The sequence below is a fragment of the Chanodichthys erythropterus genome, chromosome 18 (assembly GCF_024489055.1).
Source record: "Chanodichthys erythropterus isolate Z2021 chromosome 18, ASM2448905v1, whole genome shotgun sequence".
Taxonomy (NCBI): Eukaryota; Metazoa; Chordata; class Actinopteri; order Cypriniformes; family Xenocyprididae; genus Chanodichthys; species Chanodichthys erythropterus.
The window spans coordinates 17,435,750-17,462,794 of NC_090238.1; the positions used below are offsets into that span (position 1 = coordinate 17,435,750).

General features: G+C 36.4%; 1 protein-coding gene across 1 annotated transcript in view; it reads left to right on the top strand.

Moving 5' to 3' along the window:
• ttc6 (tetratricopeptide repeat domain 6) overlaps positions 1-25,767 on the top strand; it is a 50,774-nt gene extending 25,007 nt beyond the window's left edge. The window contains exons 21-33 of the mRNA XM_067366898.1: positions 508-618; positions 693-796; positions 1,977-2,111; positions 2,325-2,501; positions 2,604-2,744; positions 2,848-2,961; positions 3,147-3,266; positions 3,750-3,823; positions 5,363-5,573; positions 8,995-9,147; positions 17,847-18,020; positions 18,132-18,357; positions 25,637-25,767. Of these exons, the coding sequence (XP_067222999.1) occupies positions 508-618; positions 693-796; positions 1,977-2,111; positions 2,325-2,501; positions 2,604-2,744; positions 2,848-2,961; positions 3,147-3,266; positions 3,750-3,823; positions 5,363-5,573; positions 8,995-9,147; positions 17,847-18,020; positions 18,132-18,357; positions 25,637-25,767 (1,871 nt within the window). The remainder of the gene's footprint in view (positions 1-507; positions 619-692; positions 797-1,976; positions 2,112-2,324; positions 2,502-2,603; positions 2,745-2,847; positions 2,962-3,146; positions 3,267-3,749; positions 3,824-5,362; positions 5,574-8,994; positions 9,148-17,846; positions 18,021-18,131; positions 18,358-25,636) is intronic.
• The last annotated feature ends 1,278 nt before the right edge of the window (positions 25,768-27,045 follow it).

Sequence of the window (27,045 nt, forward strand, 5' to 3'; positions counted from 1 at the left end):
TAAACTTGCAAGCACTGCCTTGTGACAAGGCAGACCCAGCCTTATCGTTGCTGTGTCCAGTGAGCCCTGTGTGTTTACTTGGACCACATAGAGAGCTTCAGGTGCTCTGAGCAGCTCTTTGTCTACTTTGGATGATGGAAGGGGAAGGCTGTCTCTGAACAGAGGATTGCCCATTGGATTGTGGATGCAATTTCTTTGGCATTCCAGGCCCAGGATGTGCTGTGCCCCCCAGGACTGCGAGCACACTCCACCAAGAGTGTTGCATCCTCCTGGGCATTAGCGAACAGTGCCTGTCTAGCAGACATCTGTAGAGCACCAGGCTAGGATACACCCATTACCTTTGCAATGTTTTACAACCTCTGGGTTGAACCGGTTTCGTCCTGTGTGTTGAGTACGTACAGATAAACTACAGGCAGCTGGCTGAGTATATTGCTTTCACAAAGTGCCTTTCCTCTCCTTGAGGTGATAATGTGCCCTCATTAGTCCTTATGAGTTCCCCATTCTCAGTAAACCCTGGACACCCTTCTAGCCTTCAGCACGTATCAATAGTCAAAGTTGGCGGAGGAGTTCGCTACCAGATCCAGTACTCCTGGTATGCCCCTTTTCAGATGAGCCCTTGTACTTGGGATAAGTGCTTCATATGTGCTGATTGCCTGATGATAATCCCAAATGATGTATTCTCCTCTGTTCAGTTTCCCCATTGGTAAACCCTGTGTCTTCCCCTAGAAAGAACCTTGCTCCACAAGTCACTATGCACATGGGGCACTGGGAGGGTAGCGACATAGCGAGTGCACTTGTAACCAGACACACAGTAGCTAGCCAACATCTTCACCGCCAAACCTCGTAAAACAGTTCAGTCAGTTGTGGCATTTTCCATAGGGGACCCCCTAGTTTCATCAGATCGATACAATGTCGAAGTGACTGACATATAGTCTTGGTTACTAACCTCAGTTTCCTTTATGGATGGAACAAGACATTGTGTCCCTTCTGCCACAATGCTGAACTACCCGCTGAAATGGCCAGGAGACTGTCTCTGCTCCTCAGCACAAACCTGAATGAGTGGACACCCACCATCTCCTTTTATACCCGTATGCCTGGGGGAGTGGCATTTGCAAATTTCACTCACCAGTTTTCATTGGCATTTTCTGAAGTATCAGAGGTGTTTTGGGGCTCCCAACTGCGACCTCTAGTGCCATTACATCAACACAATGTCTCATTCCCTCCATCAGGGAACAGAGGTTACAAAAAAAAAAACAAGACGTTTTTTGTTTGTTTGTGTTTTACAATAAAAACATATTTTGTAAGATTATAAATGTCTTTACGGTCACTTTTCATCAATTTACTGCATCCTTGCTGAGTAAAAGTATTCGTTTTTTTTTTTTTTTTTTTTTTTTAAAGTCCCCAAAGTTTTTAACTGTAGTGTACATTTAGATTGCATAGATTAGATTATATACTGAATATTTTATTTTATTTTATGAAAAAATATGTATTTTATGAAAAAAAAAATAATTTTAATGTTGTCTAGCTGTTTACTGTTTACAGTTGCCAAGCAATATTTCTATTTTATTGCTTTATAGCAACTTGTCATATTAGAGAATTTAAAAGAAATGCGGTGTGTGTGCAATAGCTATTTCATCTTTTGTCTAGCTAAACTATTTTAAAATTGAATGTGTAACCTCATTATTCCTGTAGCTCAAACACTTGAGCATGGCACTAGCAATGCCAAGGTCATCAGTTCAATTCTACTGGAATGCATGCAATTATAAAATGTATACCTTGAATGCAGTTCAAGAATGCTTTGCATAAAAGCGTTTGCTAAATGCATACAGTAAATGTAAATGCAAAAGTCAGTATTATCTTTCAGCATTCTATAACTTCCATTACCTCTGATAAAGTATCTTTTTGTCTCTTAGTAGGCAGTATTGTAATCTTTCAATGCTGCAAGTTTTCCAGGGTTTATATTGTGTCATACACAGGAAGCAGTAGAGAGTTTCAGAAAGGCCCTGTCGCTTCTGGGTACCAATAAAACTAAACTCAAAACTGCACAAGAGGCTGCGGAGGTCTTCTATCATATTGGCGTGTGCTACATGACACAAATGCTTTTGTTACAGGTAATAAATTGAACAATAAAATCAACAATGAACAATGAAAAAATTTACCCTATTCACTTTCTTAATACACATTATTATCTGTGATTCCCATCCAAAAACAATAACGGAGAAGTAGCATTTCATCAGATTCTAAAGATGTGATCATTACAAACGAAACAGATGGAAACACAACCATGTCTGTCACTATTCTCTCATCACCTTTTTTTAATGTAGGAGAGTGAAGACTCTCTCCTCCTCCAGGCTTTGGATGCTTTTAACAGTGCTGTGAGAATGAACCCAGACCATGCTGAGGCTCGCTATCAGAGAGGCCTGTGCCGCGTGCATCTACGAGACTTCACAGGTGTTCAGGACTTTAACAGAGCACTCCAAATCAACCCCAACCTCTATCAGGTACACCTTGATTCAAGCTTAATGCTTTGTCTGTCTGAACTGATAATGCATCATCATATTCCAATGTTCCAATGTTTTTTTTCTTTTCTGTTTTTCTCCAAGGTGCATCTAAGCCGAGCTGCCCTTTATGGGGCTGAAGGACGATATGCAAAGGCTGTACTCGACTGTAATGAAGCTATCAGGATCCAGCCCAAGTGTGTCAGAGCATACTTGTATAAAGGAGCTCTTAAATTCTATTTGAAAGTTAGTAAAAATAGTACGATTTTGAGAATAATTATCTCTCGCTTGAGGCTGATGCTCTCTGTGAAATTTGAGAGAAATGTTGCACATTTATCATCTTTTTTAGGCATATAAGAGTGCAGTGGAGGATCTGACAATGGCAATCCATGTTGACAGTACCTGTTCACTTGCTTACTACAACCGTGCTGTATGTTTTCAGGAGCTGCGGGATTATGAGCTGGTGACGTTGTTTCTTTTCATGCCCCTACTTTTCATCTGCTTTTTCAAATCTGCATTGTATGCGGGATCATATATACAGAAACGTATACAAATGCAGGATGTCTTTTCATCACAATTGCACTTCTGCATTTGCATTTTCTGCATATTTATTCTCGTCCTCCACATTACTTCTCTTTAATCTTCAAGGCTCTCAGAGACTACAGCATTATGCTGCTCTTGGACTGTAAGATGGAGCTTGAGCTCAAAGTGTTGATAAATCGTGGCCTTCTCTATGTGGAGCTGAATGACTATAGCAGTGCCCTTCAGGTAGGTCAGAGTTATAAAGAAAAAGAAGCATTGATTGCATCAGGCCTCTGAATCTCAATAATCTGTTTGTCAGAAGGATTTTGAAAGCATAGTCAATTAATCATGTGTGAGGTTTTTCTTATTTCTGTATTTCTTTTCAAAGCCAACATGAAATGCCTTTTGCAACATATTTTTATATCCATAATTAGAATATTTTCAAATGAAACAAAAAAAAAAAGTAGGGCGGGACATGATTTTATCCACTGGGAATTGATTGTATTGTCAGAGTATGAAGCGGTGGTTGGAGAGGATGATTTGGAATAATGTGGACCGTTGAACGATAAGACCAAGAATAGGTTTTAGTAAAGTAATTAGAGTGCATTTTGTGTTATATTGACTTTAATAACATTATCATTGAAGCATTAGTAATAATATCATATTTTTAGTAGTATTATATTATTGTGTGTGAAAAATGCTTTAGTAAAAATTATTGTTTTGTTGTAGGATTTTAAGGCAGCAGCACAGAACCGACCAGAGGATGCAATAATTCACCAAGCACTAGGAGTTATTCACCACAGGTGTGCATTTATTTATTTTTTATTATTGAGTATGATATTCACAATGCTAAATTGCCAAGCTTAAGTTGAGAACCATTTTTTCAGCAGTCAGATTATAATCTGCTCCACAGCATGTTAAACGTCTATTGTGTTTAAAATAATAAATCAAGGTTTTGAGCCCTCTGAGACTCCATCATGGCAGTTCATGTGGTTTTCTTCATTGAGATTTTCTGAGAACTAACAATTCATTGAATTAAGATAAGTTGTTATTCTGCTCTTTATAGTGAGATGTTGAATGCGCCACTGTAAAGAGGTGATTTATATAGTATTGATCTGTATGCAGTCATATTGTGGAAAAGACTTTAAAATTATGTTAATGTAAACTTGCAAAAAGGCACAACTGAAAAAAATGGCATGCTTATTCTAAGAGGGTGAAAAAGTATGGCTAAATTCTGGCAGCTTTTGACACAAGAAGCTTGGAATATACACACTAACTTTCAAAAGTTTGGGGTCAGTAAGATTTGTTAATGTTTTGTGTGGAAAAACAAGTGTGAAATGTGAACGACGTCTTTATGCTCACCAAGGCTGCATTTATTTCAAATATTTAAATCACAAATACAGTGAAAAAAGTGATATTGTGATATACAATGATAACTAAGTTAGTTCTATTTAAATCATTTTTAAAATGTAATTTATTCCTGTGATGGCAAAGCTGAATTTTCAGCATCATTACTCTAGTCTTCAGTGTCACATGATCCTTCAGAAATTATTCTGCTGATTTAGTGCTCAAGAAACATCTCTTATTATCATTATTGAAAATAGCTCTTTAAAAAAAAATCTTATAAACACCACACTGTGGAACGGTAGTTTATGAGAGGAAAATGATACAAATGTATGATATGACCCCTTTATTATTAAATCAAAAGAACTTGTCAGATGAGAAAAAATTTATTTTTCTTCTCATTGCATTTAAGTGGAAGAACACTCTAAGTACTACAACATTTATTGGTGTCCTGAAACCTTGTATGACATAGTTATTGATGCTCTCTGTGAACTCTTACAGTTATTGTGCAGATCTGCCTTTAAATGGTGCATTCAGAGCGGTTTTGTTATTGATTAACACTCAAAAGTTGCAGTGCTTCCAGAATGCATTTAGACCCACTTTTATCAGAGTAACAGCCTATGACAGACAGGACATCTCATCTCTGTACAGGGACTATAAAATATAAAATATCTTAGTAGCTCACTGACAAGACACAATGCTCTGAACTGTCATTTACAAAAGAACTGAATGTTTTCAGATCCATAGAAGTCAACATTTGCTCATTTTCATTGACTTAAAGAAGCACTCTCAAACAAATGGCTTATCAGAAGATCACTACAGAAAAGTGATCTCTTTTAAGCTGTGACTTCTGGTGAATTCAAGCTATTAGCAAGGTCATTTTTACAGACTGTTCAAGACAAAGTTCATATTTAAACAGACAACTAATGTTCATGTGCAAACAGAATTAGGACACATCCTTAAAGTGTAATAATCTACTTCCTTTCTCTGTTTTCAAGGCTCGGCCAGTTACAAGAAGCTGTGGATGCTTACAGCGAAGCTATAAGACTTGATCCCCTCCTGCAAGATTCTCATGTGGGTAGAGGCAAAGTTTTCATGGATTATGGGCACAATCACACCAGGAAACAAGCCCAGAGGGACTTCCTCTCAGCCCTGCATCTCAATCCACTCTGCTTGAGTGCCCGCATTAGCCTGGCATACAACTTACAGGTAGCATAAAAATAATTGCCTTGTTTCTTTTTATTTCTCACAGGTTGATTTTTCATAGCTTAACTGACTTAAACTCAGAAGTATCTAGTTTTATTCATTCTTCTCCTTAGCATCCTTAGGAGAAATATAAAAGTAAAAAAAAAAAAAAAAAATGAACTTGGATAGCATAGCTTTGATAATTTGGTCTTGGGAGGATTTGAGATCACTGAATTTTGACAGCAGACTTTTATATCCTGGCATATCTGAGCACAGTTGTAATCTCCTCTGACTCTTTAGAGGAGACACATGCAAGATTACTGTTTTTTCTATCAGGAGAAACATCTAAGAAGCAGGAGATTTAAAGGTGCCCTAGAACATTTTTTTACAAGATGTAATATAAGTCTAAGGCAGGGGTCTCAAACTCAAATTGGCGGGGGGCTGTTTCTGTGATTGACACCTCATAGGAGGGCCATATTAACATTCAAGCGCGAGAAAGCGCAACATTTCAGAAAATTTACTTTCCTTTGCATTATTTCTCATTTACTTCAAATTTCATTAGGCCTTTTAAAATATTTTTATACCTATACTATAAATATTCTATTTACCATACTAAATGTAAACAGCAGTGTCTCTCTCATTGTTACAGAGTGTAATATAATTATATAATACTATTACTAATATAATACTACTAATTTACTAATATAATACTAATATAATACTATAAATTACAATAGTCTGGTGAAACTTTTCACATCCAACAAGGTGCATGGAATAAAAAAATTAGTAATTTAGGAACAAAACCAGCAACACTTGTGGCGTGGAGGGGTCAGAAATAACAAAAAACTGGAGCTATATATATCAACTTTATTTTGCCAAAATAAAGTTACATACATTATTAGTTTTTAACATTTAGTGGAAGTATTTTCCCTTACTTTGTTATCTTAAATAACATTAAAATCTTGCACTGAACAAATACAATCCCTGAATGCATTTGTACACTCTTCTGTTTCTTGACAGACACCTGGCAGCGCTTGTGCTCACACAGCTGACACATATTTGTCCTAGATGCCGCCTGAGCATCGGTAATGTTTAATGGTTGCATCAGACGCGTTTCGGTGGTTTAAATCGACGCTTGTGACTTAAAGTCGAGTGCTTTTACTGTAATTTAGGCAAGCGCACTCATAATAGAAGCGACGTGGATGAGAGCGCGGCTAATAGTTGTGTAGCAACGACAAACGCCACTGGAGCGAAAGCGCATTGGAAAGAAGGAGAATGCAGCGCTGCCGCTTATGTGACGCGATATGTGAATGCCCCTTAGAACGGCGACTTTTTCTTTGCATATCAGACAGGTAGCAACTAAAGAGTAATAATAATAATAATTTTAGCGGGCCGGATTATGTTTTATTTTTGAGATCAATTGCGGGCCGGGTGGAGGGGGAGGGCGGGCCGTAAATGGCCTGCGGGCCGGCAGTTTGAGACCACTGGTCTAAGGTGTCCCCTGAATGTATCTGTGAAGTTTCAGCTCAAAATACCCCATAGATTTTTTTATATTAATTTTTTTATCTGCCAATTTTGGGGCATCATTAGAAATGCGCCGATTCAGGCTGCTGCCCCTTTAATTGCTCGCGCTCCCCGCCCCCGATCTCTCGACTATATATACATTGCATAAACAAAGTTCACACAGCTAATATAAACCTCAAATGGATCTTTACAAAGTGTTCATCATGCATGCTGCATGCATGCATCAGATCATGTAAGTATATTATTTATTTGGATGTTTACATTTGATTCTGAATGAGTTTGAGGCTGTGCTCCGTGACTAATGGCTAAAGCTGACATTACACACTGTTAGAGAGATTTATAAAGAATGAAGTTGTGTTTATGAATTATACAGACTGCATGTGTTTAAAAATGAAAATAGCGACTGCTCTCTTGTCTCTGCGAATACAGTAATAAATGATGGTAACTTTAAACACATTTAACAGTACATTAGCAACATGCTAACGAAACATTTAGAAAGACCATTTACAAATATTACTAAAAATATCAAGATATCATGGATCATGTCAGATATTATCGCTCCATCTGCCATTTTTCGCTATTGTCTTTCCATGTACTGTTCCATGTATCTCTTGTTATTCAACTATGCCAAGGTAAATTCAATTTTCCATTCTACGGCACCTTTGAGCAGTCTCCTTTTAGCCTCATTAATGTCTATGTGACACAACTGAGATAGTAGAAAGATTTTATTTGTTATTCTTGTTTCCTGTGGGCAACATAAAACATTTGCATGGTGCTGCTAATGCATCATAAAATGCATATGTTGCAGTTGTATTTAGTTGTGTGCAAAGATCAGGCATTAATATTTGAAGAGTTTGCAAAAACAGTTAACTCCATTTTTATGAATTCTCACAAATCATGTTTTTTTATTGTGCATTCCAAGTAATATCAATCAAACTGCAGTTGGGTTGTTTTGATTAAGTAATAGTAACTCAAAAAATACAGGTAAATTAAAAAATTAAAGTTCATTGAAAGTATGTTTTTATATATATATATATATATATATATATATATATATATATATATATATATATATATATATATATATATATGAAAGGTTTGTTTTTTAGCAAAAAAGAGAAAAAAACGAAAAAAAAAAAACCCAGACTTCTCAGTTTCTGTACAAAAACAACAAGGGCTCTTGTCGGTTTCTGCTGTAAAACGTGAACTTGCGATGCCTGACAGTGGACAATACCGGCTTTTCTGACAAAACGGATTTAGGGTTCAGAACGTGTTATATATTTGGAGAATAACGCACAGCAGTTAGTTCATTTTTTTTTTTTTTTTAAGTGCCGTTTATCGGTGTTTGCAAATAAATTAATCATAACTGACAATACTTTTTGTTGTTGTTGTTTTTTTGTTTTTTTTTACAAAACCATTAGTTATTTTTAAAATGTATTTGTTGCAGAACTATTCAAATATTTTGCACAATCATTCTTGTTGGTCTATGGTTGCTTGGTAAATGCTAACATCTGTAACCTTGAAAATCTTAATCTCTACAAGTCTCCTGGGGCACAGCTTCACTTCTATTCAATTTCACACAAAAGAATAATTTTGTTTGACTTATCTGGCATGTTTGGTATCTTTAATCTGTATGCACTGTCTCTGACTTTGTTGTTCAATTCTTGTTTTAAAAGCAAACCTTTCTCTTTTAAATGTGGAAGTATAATGGCTGATGCCCAGAGACAAACCACAGAACAGTAGGTTAACATTAGGAAATAAACAAGGATATATCTGATTCCTTTTGGTATTCATCCTAGCCCTCATTATCTGTGTCTCTCCCCCCGAGAGAGAGAGTGAACGGTATCTTGCAGACAGCCTGTTGCCGCTCGAGTCTATTGATTTTCACTAAGCCATGTCAATATCTTGTCCTCTGTGACAGGTTTTGGGATTCTTCCAGAGAGCCTGGAATCAGTTCACTGTGGCTATAGAGGTGAACCCTAAAAACTGGGCTGCGTATGAAGGCAGAGCTGTCACCTGTCTACAGATGGACAACTTGTTTGCAGCCCTGCAGGATATAAACTGTGCTATAAAGGTATAAAGGTTGTTTTGGAAAATTATTTATTCCTCTTCTTAATTTTTTAACTCTTATATATATATGTAAGAGTATATATATATATATATATATATATATAAAATATCTTTTCATTATCTTCACATGAAAAAATATAATCAAATATTTACAAAAATGTGTGGGGTGTACTCACTTCTGTGAGAAGTGAGTACACCCCTCACATTTTTGTAAATATTTTATTATATCTAGAAATGACACTTTGCTACAATGTTAAAGTAGTGACTGTACAGCTTGTATAACATTGTAAATTTGCTGTCCCCTCAAAATAACTCAACACACAGCCAATGTTCCCTCTAATTTTTTTTCTCGCTGAGCAAAACTTTTCTCTGTTGAGCGCACATTTTGGCCACCTGAGCAAAAACATACTTCATATTAGACCTGTACAATGAACGTAAACACACAAAAAAAATGGTTTTATCATGCAACTGTAAGATTTAACTTTAATGTGCTGTTTCTATTTTATTTGTTTTTTATTTTTATTTTTATTTTTATTTCACTAAATTAAGCACATTTTAGGTTACTTGAGATATTTTCACATTGCTGTACCAGTCTTTACCAATAAATTCTATTAAAAAATAATTTCTGTCCTCCTGCAGGACATTCAATTCTTTATGTAATTATGAGCAGTTACAATGATGGTTTGGAACAACCATAATGTGTTTTTGTACAGTCAATTATTAGCAACAGACAGTGTTAAACCATCAAAATTACATGTTTATTGCTTATGAATTTCCCAGATTTTATATACCAGGAGGTTTCAAGATGTTTCATGGCAAGGAGGCCTAAACAATCCCCTTGTGAGATAATTTTTTTATTAGGCTTACATAATAATATAATAAAATATAATATAATATTTAATTATTTAAACTGATATAAAGTATTATATCAGTTTAATGCTTCCTTTTGTTTTTAATATATTATATAGTGAAAACAAACTGAAGCATTTACCCAGATCTGATAGCTAAATATTTTTAAGAAAAGTTAGTTATCTAAACATCCCTGAAACCCACACCACCGCACACACAAATCTATTTAAACTGAGGTATATGATGTATTTTGAGTTTGCACGCTTCACCTGTGGTGGGATTGTGATTGTAAATGTCTCAGTTTTGTTAGCATTCTGTGCCCATCATCCGTTATTGCCACCACTTTTCATTAAAACATGACGTTTTATTTCACATTTCTTTTAGTTTCGCATTGCCTCTCGTATTGATGTATTTAGTCTGCAAACATGACAGTATTCTCACTGCGACTGATTTGGCTCAGGGCCAGCCAGCTCACACACGCTCAATCGTTCTCTTTCTATGAAACCTGTAAACCGCATTCACCGGTTCCAACTCTATAGCAACAATAACTCTATAGCGGTTGTCCAGAGCACTGCAATTATTTCTCATTTAAAATACTACAATAATTTTCATGTCTGTTCTCTGCGCGGCAATTATTTTTTCTGCACGCGCGCAGCTTAGAGGGAACATTGCACACAGCCATTAATGTCTAAACCGCTGGCCACAAAAGTGACACCCCTAAGTGAAAATGTCCAAATTGGGCCCAGAGTGTCAATATTTTGTGTGGCCACCATTATTTTACAGCACTGCCTTAACCCTCTTGGGCATGGAGTTCACCAGAGCTTCACAGTTTGCCACTGGAGTCCTCTTCCACTCCTCCATGACGACATCACGGAGCTGGTGGAGGTTAGAGACCTTGCGCTCCTCCACCTTCCGTTTGAGGATGCCCCACAGATGCTCAATAGGGTTTAGGTCTGGAGACATTCTTGGCCAGTCCATCACCTTTACCCTCAGCTTCTTTAGCAAGGCAGTGGTCGTCTTGGAGGTGTGTTTGTGGTCGTTATCATGTTGGAATACTGCCCTGCGGCTTCAGTATGTCACAGTACATGTTGACATTCATGGTTCCCTCAATGAACTGTAGCTCCCCAGTGCAGGCAGCTCTTATGCAGCCCCAGACCATGACACTCACACCACCATGCTTGACTGTATGCAAGACGCATTTGTCTTTGTACTCTTCACCTGGTTGCCGCCACACACACTTGACACCATCTGAACCAAATAAGTTTATCTTGGTCTCATCAGACCACAGGACATGGTTCCAGTAATCCTCTGCAGCAATGCTGGAAGCACTCATACGTCTATTTCCCAAACACAACCTCTGGATATGACGCTGAGCATGTGCACTCAACTTCTTTGGTCGACCATGTCGAGGCCTGTTCTGAGTGGAACCTGTCCTGTTAAACCGCTGTATGGTCTTGGCCACCATGCTGCAGCTCAGTTTCAGGGTCTTGGCAATCTTCTTATAGCGTACGCTATCTTTATGTAGAGCAACAATTCTTTTTTTCAGATCCTCAGAGAGTTCTTGGCCATGAGGTGCCATATTGAACTTCCAGTGACCAGTATAGAGGGTATGCACGTGACGTCACCGTCGACCATTATGACTGCGGTTATGCCCACTGAGTGGCACAAAGATTGAGTGGCAGCATTGGTTTTGCTGTCGCGAAAAAAGCACAAAACTCATCCAAAACGGGAAAGAGCTTTGTGATTGACTGTACAAATAGCTTTGACACAAAACCTGAGGTATATATTTAAAAACTGCAGAAAGCGACAGAAAAAAGAAGCAAATGGTTCTCTGCAATTCACAGAAACGGCTGACTCCAGCAAAGAAACATGGGTTTGCAGTTATCATTTTGTGTCAAATTGTTGGATTTTGAGGTAAAATCATACCGTATATATTGTATTGTTATATATTATGTTGACAACTCATCAATTAAATATTTTTCATCTTATATTCTGCATAACTGGGTGTTTTTAAATAAACACTGACAAAAACTATACTATCCACCTGTTTCCGCGGGGCGCTACTGTAAAAGAGAACGTGGGTACAACTTCCGGTGAGGCGGCGGAAGTAGCATACCAACGGTATTTTGTGTTCTAATTAGCGAAGAGGCTAAGTGTTTTTTGGATCATTGTTTACTTTGTAAAGTTTCAAATCTTTATGAGAGATGTAGTTACGGTGCTCAGGGACAACATCTCAGTTTACTACATTAATATCACAATACAATAAACAGTTTTCGTGCCCTTAATTGCTCTTTACTTTACTGACCTTCCACAAAAGTGCTGCTGCATGACTAGAGCATCTGCAATACATGAACAACCCGCTGTCTGTAGCTACTTCCCGTCACTGATGCTAGCACCAAAGCCTTATGATGTTATTGACTCCTAACGTGCTTGCCAGAGCCAGTCGCGTTTCCACTGTATGCGATGCTAAAGGCTACTTATGTTAACCACTGCGATAATACACTTTATGGAAAATATCAGAGACTGCTTGAGGAATGAAGACAGTTCTTATGTGATTATAATCGTGTATTTATTTGGTTTAATGTTTTATCTGTCTCTTCCCTGTGCCTGTTGATTCCTGACAAATGCATATTTAACAGATTCACACTCCGGTTAACTCGTTTAACTCATAACTCTTGTTGTCTTCTCATGAGCTCCCTCTGTTGCTCTGGCTGAAAGGATCAGGATAGACGGAGAGATCGCGCAAACATCCTCGGATATCAATCATCGCATAATTTAGAGGAAAATAAATAGAAAGTCTCAGAAAAGTGACGTAAACATAGGGTATGTTATCAATATATTTCTAAATGTGTAAGCCTTTAGATTTAAAAGCCTTAATGGAATTGTTTTTTGCATTCTTGTGATCGCAAATAAATGGAAGCAGGCCTAACTGAATAGGTCTGTGTTTTCTTTTTATGTCAATATAAATATCAGTTAGATTTAGCATGATTGATGTGCACTCCTGACATAAATTAATACATTACTATTACTGTAAAAAAAAAATTTTATTGTAAAACATTGTTCAAATATTGATGCCGGAATCTTAAATCTTTAAGTAAAAAACAAACGTTCGCAAGTTTGGATCGTTAAATCTTGAATCACTGTCAACTGTTGAATGAATGAGTGTCACGTCCAGCTTGTTTACTTCGAACCGGAAGACGCTCCCACGTTTGACGCAAGGCCTCATGGGGCGTAGGAAACTTGTGGATAAAACTATATATGTTTTAGGGCTGGACAATATGACGATATAACATTGATAGAAGTGATTACGTGGATTTAGACCTACCTATATTGTAGTTATATAAAATATTCACATGCAGATTTGCTTTATGCATTTCCCCGGTGTCGAAATCAGGCCACATATAAATGTCAGGAAACATGACTTCTGGCTGCATGTCAATATCCATGGATTAGGTTTATTTGACAAGTTGTAAGCAACACTTTCAATTCCAACCTTTAGTGTAATTCGTTAGTTTTACTCGCTTTTTCGCCGTTTCCCCTATTAAATCCAGTCACGCAGCAGGTTCTTTTGCCACTCAGTCCAGCTGAGGGAGCGTGCTTTCGGCGGGAAAGTGACGTCGATGCATACCCTCTATTAGAGAGTGAGAGCGATAACACCAAATTGAACACACCTGCTCCCCATTCACACCTGAGACCTTGTAACACTAACAAGTCACATGACACCGGGGAGAGAAAATGGCTAATTGAGCCCAATTTGGACATTTTCACTTAGGGGTGTACTCACTTTTGTGGCCAGCGGTTTAGACATTAATGGCTGTGTGGTGAGTTATTTTGAGGGGACAGCAAATTTACACTGTTATACAAGCTGTACACTCACTACTTTACATTGTGGCAAAGTGTCATTTCTTCAGTGTTGTCACATGAAAAGATATAATAAAATATTTACAAAAATGTGAGGGGCATACTCACTTCTGTGAGATATTGTGTATATATATATACACACACAGTCAAACAAATGTATTCAGGCAACTTGAACATTTCATTTATTAATACAGTTTATTCACTATAGTTTAAAAAAAACTTAGAAAACTTAATTATGTTTGATAACACTTAAGCAAAACATGGTCAGGTCAAAGAAATCTTTGGTTCCAAATTTTTAGAAATGTTGCTGGGAGTCCACTGTATGAATAATTTTTGGGTATAATATGTCATAGTTTACTTTATTTTGCTATCCTCACTTACATAAATGAACTATAGAGTCCTGCACCCACTAGTAAAAATATATCATTTTTGATATATTTTTATGAGTGGGTGCAGGACTCTATAGTTCATTTATATATATATATATATATATATATATATATATATATATATATATATATATATATATATATATATATATATATATAATGCATTAAAGTGATCACAAGTGACAAGAAAAGACATTAATAATGTTCATACTGTTACAAAAGATTTCTATTTCAAATGAATGCTCTTTTGAACTTTCTATTCATCAAACAATGCTGAAGAAAAATGTATAAATGTTTCCACAAAAATATTAAGCAACACAACTGTTTTCAACATTGCTTATATTAAGAATTTTTTTCTTGAGCACCAAATTAGCATATTATAATGATTTCTGAAGAACCTTATGATACTGAAGATTGTAGTAATGATGCTGAAATTTAGCTCTGACATCACAGGAATAATATTATATTTTTTGTAATATATAAAAATATAAAATGATTATTTTAAATTGTAATAATCATTCACAATTTTACTGTTTTTATTGTATATAGTTTGTGAGCATAATATTTCATATTCATTAACAAAGATTTCCAACCCTATATACAGGTGCTGGTCATATAATTAGAATATCGTGAAAAAGTTCATCTTTGTCATTGTAAATTATTTTTAAAAAAATGAAACTTTCATAAATACTAGATTCCCTACATATAAAGTAAAACATTTCAAAAGTTTTTTTTTTTTTTTGTTGTTGTTGTTGTTTTTTTTTTATTTGTTGATTAGAGCGTACAGCTCATGAAAGTCTAAAATCCAATTGTAACACAGTTCGTATATACGGGAAGAAGGAGGCGGGAACCGGCGAACGCTCCTCCTTTTATGCCTCCAGAGCTCCTCCGTGAGAGACTCGAGGCCAGCACGCCTCGCAGGTGATGCTCATTATCACTCGCGTCACCGGCCTCCCGCCGTTCCCTCACGGCGCTCGCCCGCCCTGCTCGTCACACCAGTATCTCAAAATATTAGAATATGTACATTTGAGTTTCATTAAATGACCATCCCTACAGTAAAAATTCCAGGTATCTCTTGTTCTTTGAAACCACACTAATGGGGAAGACTGCTGACTTGGCAATGGTCCAGGAGACAATCATTGACACCCTCCACAAAGAGAGTAAGTCACAGATGGTCATTACTGAATGTGGTGGCTGTTTACAGAGTGATGTATCAAAGCATATTAAATGCAAAGTTGACTAGAAGGAAGAAATTGGGTAGGCAAAGGTGCACAAGCAACAGGAATGACTACAAGCTTGAGAATACTGTCAAGTAAAGCCGATTCAGACACTTGGGAGAGATTCACAATGAGTCAAATGAAGCCGGAGTCAGCGCATCAAGAGTCACCACTCTCAGACATCTTCAGGAAAAGGACTACCAAGCCACTTCTGAAACAGAAACAACATCAGAAGCATCTTAGCTGGGCTAAGGAGAAAAAGAACTGGACAGTGAACAGTGGTCGAAAGTCCTCTTTTCAGATAAAAGTAAATTTTGCATTTCGTGTTGAAATCATGGTCCCAGAGTCTGAAGGAAGACTGGAGAGGCACAGAATCCAAGCTGCTTGAAGTCTAGTGGGAAGTTTCTGAAGTCAGTAATGATTTGGGGGTCCGTGACGTCTGCTGGTGTTGGTCCATCGGGTTTTATCAAGTGCAAAGTCAATGCAGCTATCTTCCAGGAGATTTTGGAGCACTTTATGCTTCCATCTGCTGACAAGCTTTATGGAGAAGCTGATTTCCTTTTCCAGCAGGACTTTAGCACCTGCCCACAGTGCAAAAACCACTTCCAAGTGGTTTGCTGACCATGATATTACTGTGTTTTATTGGCCAGCCAACATACCTGACCCCTGAATCTATGGGATATTTTCAAGATGAGAAACAGTCGATCCAACAATATACAGATGATCTGAAGGCTCAGTAGTGCCTCAGCAGTGCCACAGGCTGATCACTTCCATGCCACACTTCACTGATGCTGTAATTTGTGCTAGAGCAAGTCATTTGCTGTGATATGTGCTGCCGACCAAGTATTGAGTGTACAAATGAACATACTTTAAAGAACTTGAACTTTTCTGTTTTGAAAATCCATTTTTTGATTGATCTTAGGAAATATTCTAATATTTTGAGATACTGGATTTTGGACTTTCATGAGCTTGTACGCTCTAATCATCAAAATTAAAAAAAAAAAAAAAAACTTTTGAAATGTTTTACTTTACATGTAGGGAATCTAGAATATGTGAAAGTTTCATTTTAAAAAAGAATTTACAATAAAAAAATGAACTTTTTCACAATATTCTAATTATATGACCAGCACCTGTATGTATGTATGTATGTATATACAGTACAGTCCAAAAGTTTGGAACCACTAAGATTTTTAATGTTTTTAAAAGAAGTTTCGTGTGCTCACCAAGGCTACATTTATTTAACTAAAAATACAGTAAAAACAGTAATATTGTGAAATATTATTACAATTTAAAATAACTGTTTTCTATTTGAATATATTTCACAAAGTAATTTATTCCTGTGATGCAAAGCTGAATTTTCAGCATCATTACTCCAGTCTTCAGTGTCACATGATCCTTCAGAAATCATTCTAATATGCTGATTTACTGCTCAATAAACATTTAATGTGTACAATTGTACAAAATATTTGTGTACACTATTTTTTTCAGGATTATTTGATGAATAGAAAGTTCAAAAGAACAGTGTTTATCTGAAATCTAATCTTTTGTAACATTATAAATGTCTTTACTGCCACTTTTGATTGATTTAATGCATCCTTGCTGAATAAAAGTATTCAATTCTTTAATTTCTTTTCAAAAAAATAAAAATAAAAATTCTTACTGACCCCAAACTTTTGAACGGTAGTGTATAATGCTACAGAAGCTTTGTATTTCAGATAAATGCTGTTCTTTTGAACTTTCTATTCATCAAGGAATCCTGAAAAAAAAGTAAACAACTGTTTTCAACATTGAAAATAATCATAAATGTTTATTTAGCAGCAGATCAGCATATTAGAATGATTTCTGAAGGATCATGTGACAATGAAGACTGGAGTAACGATGCTGAAAATTCAGCTTTGCATCACAGGAATAAATTACTTTGTCAAATATATTTAAATAGTACACAGTTATTTTAAATTGTAATAATATTTCACAATATTACTGTTTTTACTGTATTTTTAATTAAATAAATGTAGCCTTGGTGAGCAGACTAAACTTCTTTTAAAAACATTAAAAAACTTAGTGGTTCCAAACTTTTGGACTGTACTGTGTATATATATATATATATATATATATATATATATATATATATATATATATATATATATATATATATATATATATATATATATATATATATATATATATATATACTGTGTATATATTTTTTATTTTTTATTTTTTTCCACAATATTCTAATTATATGACCAACACCTGTATGTATGTGTGTGTGTATATATATATATATATATATATATATATATATATATATATATATATATATATATATATATATATATATATATATATATATTTCTTTAATACTTTCTTTTTTTTAACCTTTTTAGTGTAACCCTCTCGCAGAACAGCTCTTCACAAACCGAGGTCTGATCCAACAGTTCATAGGGGATAAATCTAGTGCCATGAAGGACTACCAGACCGCTATCAGTCTCAACCCGGGATATGCCCTTGCTTACTTCAACGCTGCCAACCTGTTCTTTTACAACGGACAGTTTGAGAAGGTAAAACCGGAGGCAGTTCACTACTGACACACTATTTTCTCTAGACTCTAGGCGAGAGCTACTAAGATATTTAGTGAGACTGTTTTGTTTCATTTTCTTTCTGGGACACAGGCATGTGAGTTCTATACCCGAGCTTTTGAGCTGGACCCCTCAGATGAGTCTTCCATCCTGAACCGAGCCATCACTCACGCTCTGCTGCGGAAGGTCCCAGAATCCCTGCAGGATTTTAATGAGGCTCTCTGCCTCAACCCGTTGTCTGCACATGCCTACTTTAACAGAGCCAACCTGTACTGCTCTCTCCAACAGTTCCAATCAGCTGAGAGGGACCTTACACAAGGTGAGCTGTAGGAGGTTGAATTCACTGCCATTTTTTATTAAAGGGGCCATATTCTACAATCCTACACCATTATTTACCCTGAAGTACACTTAATGCTCTGACATAGGCCTACTTCAAGTGAAATTGAAGAATGAACTGGTGTGATAGTTTCAAACAAAAGGGCAAAACTAAGTTTGTTTAGTTAGAAACGGCTTTCCAAAGTAAACTTTCAGGAAAAGTTCACTACAGATGGTAAACACTTTTGATAGCAATTACATAATTGGTAGGTGTGGCTTTGAGGCTCCACCTTCTTTCACTTGGAAATCGTATCCAGTTCAGTTCTTATGTTCAATCAAGGTCAAATGCAAGTAAAAACATGAACACACTGGAGAGCCTCTTTATTGTAACATTAATGTTTTGTCCCACTCCTGCCCACAAAAGCCCGCATATATAAGTATGCATTGTTTTTTTTTTCAGTATGTCCATAATATTTCCATGAAATAGTTTCCAGTTAGGCCGCCTAGCAACAACAATTGTCACATCCCAGTTTAATTGCTCCCAATAAATTATTTGTTACATTCACAAAGCACTGTTAATTTTTACAGAAAAGCCAGCATTGGTACTGCATACATGATTTGGCATGGCATACAGTGTGCACAGAGTGCTCCCTTTATAAACACAAAAAAGCTGTCACTCATTTTAGTTATTTGCGATCTCAAAAAGCTACAATATAATATGAAGCTGTCTACACGTTCAAGAAATCAACATATATGTTCGTGATTGGCTACATTGCTCAATTTTTTACAAAAGTATGTTGTAAATAGAAACCTTTGATGGTCTCCAGAGTGCAAACACAGACACGTACTGGATTGCTTGCTAAATGTTTCACCAGTATGCTATTATTACAGAGTAAACTGATCCTTGACCAGCAGTTATGGGCAGATTTTCCCTCTGAAAGCAATCAGAAGCAGCAGGAGGCAGGGGAAGGCTAGCTTACACATGCTCTGCCTATGCTTGTGCCTGTAAATTGTTTTTATTTTAGTTCTTGTTGCTTTGTGCAATAGATGAATAACAATTTATTTGTTTTTAAGATATGCTATCTTCATTTCATTCTCCCGCAACCCGCACACACGACTGTCTTATTGCCCGTGCCCGCACTTGGCCATCAAATCTTGTCTGCACTGCACTCCGTTGCGTTTGGTCACACTGTAGTCCTGCGGGAGTGCAGGTGTTTATAGTAGAAATTGAAGTTGTAATTAAAATTGAAAGTGACATTGACACTTTTTTCATGTTTAATACTGTAAAAGGTGCTTGTTTATATAAGAGTCCCTCCAGAAAAACACGATAATGCGATCGCCTGATTTCATGCATTATCAGCCAAAGTCCGCATATTTATGCGGGGGTCGCATTTTTTCAAACACGCCGCACTTTCGCCGCATAAATTGCCGTTTTCAGCAAGCAAAATGTATGCAGGGCTAGCATGATTTCATAATCCCTGTATTTTCGTTTCAAAAAAGTCACATATATCTTAGCAGAAAGTTGAAAAATGTTGCGTTTACTTCACACTAGTAAAGTGCCTAGTAGTACAGTTTTTGCAAGTTCCCGCAATTTCATTGCATAAAATTGCAAAAATATCCCACATATTCCATCGCATTTTTTAAGAAAACGTGCTGCAAAATCGAGCATTTTAGCCCGTGACAATCACAAAAATCCGCGTTTTTCTGGAGGGACCTGTGTATAAATAAACGTGACATGATTTTACCTAAGTGCTGAATTGCAGAGCTTGTGCAAACATACCCACATGGTTATGATCAGATTCTTTCTTAATTGCTGTCAGAGGAATAACTGAGAGGAAAGCGTGCAGCACATATTTACATATTCATCTAAACGCCACGTTCAGCAGCGTGGGCAGGATGTTCACTAACCGTATACTGCTGCTGTGGGCCTTTATAATGTCAGTAAAGGATTCTTACACCAAAAACTAGTTTCACATTACCATTTTCCATGCATTTTTGACCAATAGTATGAAACAGAATATTTCTTTGCAGAGACAAAAAATAATACAACTTATAAAATTTATTTAGGCTTATGTTTTTAATCATATTTTTATTTGTATTTCAAACTCGCTTGGAAATGGTAACCTTATACGAAATAACTAGTTTGCAGATATCGCTTTGCTGGGTGTTTCTCATTACCCCATGAATACTAAAGGTCACATTAATCTTGTAACATGTCAAGAGTCATGTCAAGCAGGTCCAAAAGCTGAACTACAGCATATATTGTGTTTCAGTTATTTTAAAGTTTATTTTAAGGTGTCATTGTTACAATGTAATTATATATTTAAGTACAGGGTAATATTAATTAACAACATGTACTTACCATAAGGATTTGGTTGAGGTTTAGTAGCATGTAATTATGCATCATTTACTGTTATTACTACATGTTACATATGCAACAAGGACACTGTAAAATAAAGTGTTACCTGTGTTTCTTGATTTTCTTGATGTATGTGGAAAAATACAATTATGTTCCAACTTTGAAACATCCTGAAATTAATATGCCAATAATGATTCATCGCTTTACAGGGAGATTTTTACATCAGGCCACATTTCAAAGTCGTCTGCACTTAATTACTTTTGATAACACAGACTGATATCTCTGTGGAGGGCTTTTGTCAAGATGATGAATGGAGGGCTGGTGTAAAGATAGCAAAGTCGTCTTTATCCTCAACTAATCCAGACAATCATACACGTGCTAGTCTCAGTCTCGTACAGCACACCATCAGACCTCCCACATGTCTGCTCACTGACTGTCTGATGCAAATTGCACACAAACAAAGCAAGTGCTGACCGACATTGTCAGCTGTAGTTTGATTGGCTGGCTTTACTAATATATACAGTAGTGGCCAAAAGTGATGTCCTGAAGGGAATGTTAACACAATTTGCTTTTAATGACACTTCAGGTTCTATTAATCAATAAAAATATGAGGAGTATGTTATTGGGAAGAAGAACACACTACACTTGGTTAAGGTATTAAAATGACAAAATTATTTGACAAAAAAAAGGCAAACTTCAGCATAATCATATATGGGTTTTATTGGATTATGCAAAAAAGGCATAGAAAAACAAAATGTTCACAGGAAATAAGGAATACATTGACTATAATGTAATCAGTTTTTAATATTTTGTTGGTTCTCCCTTGTTTTTGATTTCTGCAGCTTTTCTCCTGGATATTGATTCAGTAAACTTTGCTCATGTGTCATGGTTACCTTCTTTTCAATCCTCTTTACATTCTTACCAAAGGTTTATAATTTCCCAAAGGTTTTCAATGGCTTTAATGTCAGGGAACTGAGGAGTCCACTTAAAGACTTCAAATGCTGAGCATGAACATTGTGTGCAACTTTGTTGCATGCAAGGTGTGTTTGGGATCGTTATAATAATGGAAAATACACATTTGATCTCAAATACTTGGCTATATTTTGTTCAGCAGGATATTGATCCAGTTTCAATGTGCCAGCAACTTTGAGGTTCTTCCAATACCTGCTGAGGACATGTGTCCCAATACCATTATGTTTCCCCTGCTGTGCTTAATGGCACAATGCATGCATTTGATATTAAAACACTCCAGCTGTCTCCTACGAACATACCTGAGACCATCCAATGCTAGGTTGTTTTGACTTGTAGAATGGCAGAACACAGCTTCAATTTTCCACACTCCAGTCCTTATTTTCTTTGGCAAATGCAAGGTTTTTTTTTTTTTTTTTTTTTTCTGCTGCAGGAGATAAAACTAATAAACCATTTCTTTACTGGTACACAGCCTCTCAATCCAGCCTCTTATAGCCGTTGGCTTACAGTTCAAGGTGATACTGGAGGTTGGAGGTCTCATCCAGGTCTTTATACGCTGTTTTAAGATGGTCCAATATTTTCATCCTCCTGTCAAAATACTCCTTCCATTTGGCCCACAAAATAACATTAGTAATATAGCTAATACTTCCCACATAGTGATTTATTGATGTATAGGCTGGGAATAATGATTGCAAGCTTGGTTTGACCACTTGGCCAAAAATGACCACACAATTAAGTATGTTTCATTGCATCATGACAAAAGATACAATTAAAAAACATGGAATGTGTGCATTATTTTTACACTCCAACTTCACAACATGCATAAAAAATAATTACTATATATTTAAAATCCCCCTGTAGTCAATAATTTTATCTCTTATAACTCATATTTAATCACCAAAGTGACATATATAAACATTTTTTCCTGTGAAAAAAAAATTCTTCATGCCTTAAAATAGCCTGAATGTAACTCTACACCCTTGCTTGATTTAATATACGCGAATCTATGAATATGCTAATTATCCCCGCCTCCACTCACTCACACGAGCTCGAGATCCACTCGGTCAACTTACTGATGTAATTGCTGCACATTGGTATCGCTTTTTACAACGTTGGACACCACCGCTACCTTTACATTACGCCTCCACTGTGCTTTGTATTTAAATAAAAAACATTTAATTCAGTTGGATAACGGACGCCGCCGCTCCATATTTACAGAGTTACGCGCGATTGCTGAAAGTGAAAGTAAACAGGAGCGCGCATTCAAACGCGATCTCAATACCCTGCATTTTGAAAGCGGCTCCCTGATGAATACAGATATCTCTCAATATGAAAGCTATTTTAGGCTGGGCAGTGTAGTTGTAACCATCTCTCAGTTCTGTATCAAAGAAAAATGTGGTCTTATTTGCACATTGATTATTGAGAGAGTGTGATTATGGTTGCACTTATTGTAAAGTGTTACCATAAAAACGAATAACAGTTTTCTCTTAATCTTATTAAGCACAAACAATATGGTTTTATTTGTTAACATTAGTTAAAGGGATAGTTCACCCAAAAATGAAAATTTGATGTTTATCTGCTTACCCCCAGTGCATCCAAGATGTAGGTGACTTTTTTTCTTCAGTCGAACGCAAATTATGATTTTTAACTGCAACCGCTGCCGTCTGTCAGTCAAATAATAGCAGTAGATGGGAACTTCAACTATAACAGTAAATAAAACTTGCTTAGACAAATCAAAATTAAAACCTGCGGCTCGTGGCGACACATTAATGTCCTAAGACACGAAACGATCAGTTTGTGCGAGAAACCGAACATTATTTATATAATTTTTACCTCTAATACACCACTATGTCCAACTGCATTCAGCTTCCTGTTAGTGAGGTCAAAAAACGCGTTGTGATGACAGAAGTGATGTCTCGCCCATATACTTCAATGAGCGCGAGACATCACTTCCGTTGTCAGAGCGCGATCAGACCTTACTAGCCGGAAGCTGAACAAAGTTGGACATAGTGGTGTATTAGAGGTAAAAAATTATATAAATACTGTTCGGTTTCTCGCACAAACCGATCGTTTCATGTCTCAGGACATTAATGTGCCGTCACGAGCCGCAGGGTTTAATTTTGAATTTGTCTATGGAAGTTTTTTCGACTCTTATTGTTCAAGTTCCCAATCACTGCTATCATTTGACTGACAGACGGCAGCGGTTGCAGTTAAAAATCATAATTTGCGTTCGACTGAAGAAAAAAAGTCATCTACATCTTGGATGCACTGGGGGTAAGCAGATAAACATCAAATTTTCATTTTTGGGTGAACTATCCCTTTAATGCACTGTAAACTATCTACTAACAATGAATGACTATTTTTATTAACTAACATAAACAAAGATTAATAAATACTGTAGCAAATATATTGCTCATTGTTAGTTTATGTTGGTTAATACATTAATGTTAATAAATGAGACCTAATTGTAAAGTGTTAACATTTTTATTTATACTGTTTTTATTTCTATGATCAGTTTGTGGAAAGGAGTTCATTTAGGAGGTCTAAAGTTGTAGAAGCTCATAAATCATGTACAGTAAGGTCTGAAGAGACTGAAATCATACAGAAGAGAAGTCAGTCAGTTGAGTTAGTAGCAAAACCTTTTACAGTGCTTGAGTATTGTTGTCTTTTACTGCATATGATAATTCACACTCAGAAAGTAGAACTGAAATGACATTACAAGATGATTAGTTAAAACATTTCAAATACACCTGCAGAATATTTTTTCTAGTCATGATTTCACCATTGAGGATTTCTTAAAAATAGTGTATAAAAATCTTGTCTCGTCTCATCTCGTGAACTCAGTCTCGTCTCGTCTCGTGAGATACCGGTCTTTAAAAGTTTGGTGATGTTCAAAAGTTTGAGTAATAATATCTTTTCCCATCAGTCACTGTGGGAAAAACAAAGCAAACAGTGGCTGGTCAGTTAGACCAGGCAGTTATTGGCCTAAACAAGCTGTATTGTAGAACAGACTTTAGTGAAAGTCCAAAGACTCACTACATGACACTGTATGTGTGCAATCATTACTCACTCTGAGAGTATGTGTGTGAGGCAGATGGATGCTTTCAGCACACACCTTCACACATGAGAGGACCAGAGCAGGATGGGTTTGACCACATGGCTGCCTGAGGGGAAAAAAACAATGAAAACAAATGCAGCAACCATGTCCCTTTACTTCTGTATAACAAGAGACAGGTGGTTACTATGGTTACAGTGTAAACCAATTATAGATTTCCTCTTGGCAGGCTGCATATTTATGATGCCGAACGCAAGGATGTGCAAGCATTTCTGATATGAAAAAACAGAGGTTCTTAGAGTCCGTTCCTAATTCCCTCTGCCTGCGGCTGAAACAGGTGGGATATTAGGAAACAGATGGCCCTTGGTATCTAATGAGTATGTTTTCTGTGAATGGAGTAATCACTTGCTATTCCAGCGTCCTGTTTCAAACAATCTAATTTACTTAGCTGTAAATAGACACATTGAACACTTATCCCGTAAGCCCTAAAAATGAGTTTTTATAGATTATCTCACTCGAATCAAGGCCTTTGAAGCAAAAGAACATCTGTAAAGGTACCAGCAGAGTGATGGTAATTTATTCAAATGAAGATGGAAAATTGCTCGCAAATTGTCCCTCTTGTGTGAACTAAAAAGTAGATGTCCTCTTATTTGCTCTCGCAGCCTGATATTTCAGTCTTGAATAAGCACTGTGTGTTGTTTGTTAGCCTAATATTAATGTCAGTCTCTGCATGAGAAGAATAAAGCTGAGAGACACTGAACAAAGCTGTTGTGGTGAAGACAACACAAATAATGGTACACCTCAGTATACCATTATTTACTGGAGACAGATTGATAAATGCTGGAGAAGGTGAGAGTGACATTGTTCTAACGCATCTGTGTATGTGTGTGTTTCTTGAAGCTCTGATGCTGCAGCCTGGAGATGCTCTTCTCTATAAACTTAGGGCTGATGTCCGGGGTCGTCTGGGGTGGACACAGCAGGCGCTGGAGGACTACAGGACTGCAGTGGAGCTTCAGGACTCGGAATCGTAAATTCTTAGTTTATTCAAATGAGCTAATGAAACACATTTTTGGTCTTAATTTAATTGCATGCAATCAGTTTAAGTTTTTAAAATGAGAATTTGTTGAAACTACATTAAATAATATTGGCCCTAACTGAATGTGTGGAAATCCATCATCCAGCCATATTATAATACTCTGCTATATTAAAACATAATTCTTTCTTTCTTTCTTTTTTTTGTACTCCAGAAAAATATCAATAGTAAATGTTAGGTAAAAAGCCAAAATAATAGTAATGTTTTAATACATTTTTTTGTATCAAATTAATTTAATAATTTAATTTGTAGCTGATTTCAAGTATAAGACATCATGTTTTTGTTGAATAGGCTTATTTTCATTGCATTAAAAATATTACCCAATTTCATAAATATTTTACTTTTTTGAGTGAATAAGGCATTTACATTTATTGCTGCAAAAAACAGAGCTTTAACCTCAGTTTTATGCGGAAAATATGCAGAAAATAGAAATCTCTTGGTTGCATTGCATTTATTTGATTGATTCTGAAATAGTCTTCAGTGTCACATGATCCTTCAGAAATCATTGATTTGCTGCTCAAGAAAAGTATTAATTACGCTTAACCCCGGGTTATTGTCGTTCTAAACACCACCAGTAACAACTAGTAACCACTAGTAGCATCACTTTTTACCCGGGGTTATGAAACCCTGCTCCGGAGCAGGGTTAGCACCACTTTTACAGTGTTAACCCCGCACTGCAGTGCCAAACTTGTACAGTGTACAGTGTGAAATGATACAGTGTTAGAATGTTACAGCTAGACACTTAGCAACAGTGCGTTCTCATATTTGCCTGCTTTGGACAGTCACAGAAACCGCGCATTGTATATAAAGAGTAAATTCAGCGTTAGAGAGGAAAAATGTCAAATGCTACAGAAAATGCAACAATTTAAGGGAAGAAGAGGAGAAGAATTCTTACCTTTATAGTCCGCAATGTCCATTCAGTATAAACTCAATAGTACAGTCAGCAATATGAAGATGAGCAATGCTAACGCTATGTAAACAGGTTGCATGCTGTGTTTATCCAAATAAGATCGTTAACCCAGGGTTTAGGAATGTACAATGTAAAACATCAGCTTATGAATATCCAGGATTAATTGTTAACCCTGGGTAAATTATAAGCAGTGTGAATTAAGCAAGATATCACAGGATTCCATTTACCTGGGGTTTAGAATGATCCAGAATGACTATTTAAACAGTGAAAAGCCTTATTTATTATTAAGTATTAATTTCTTTAAAA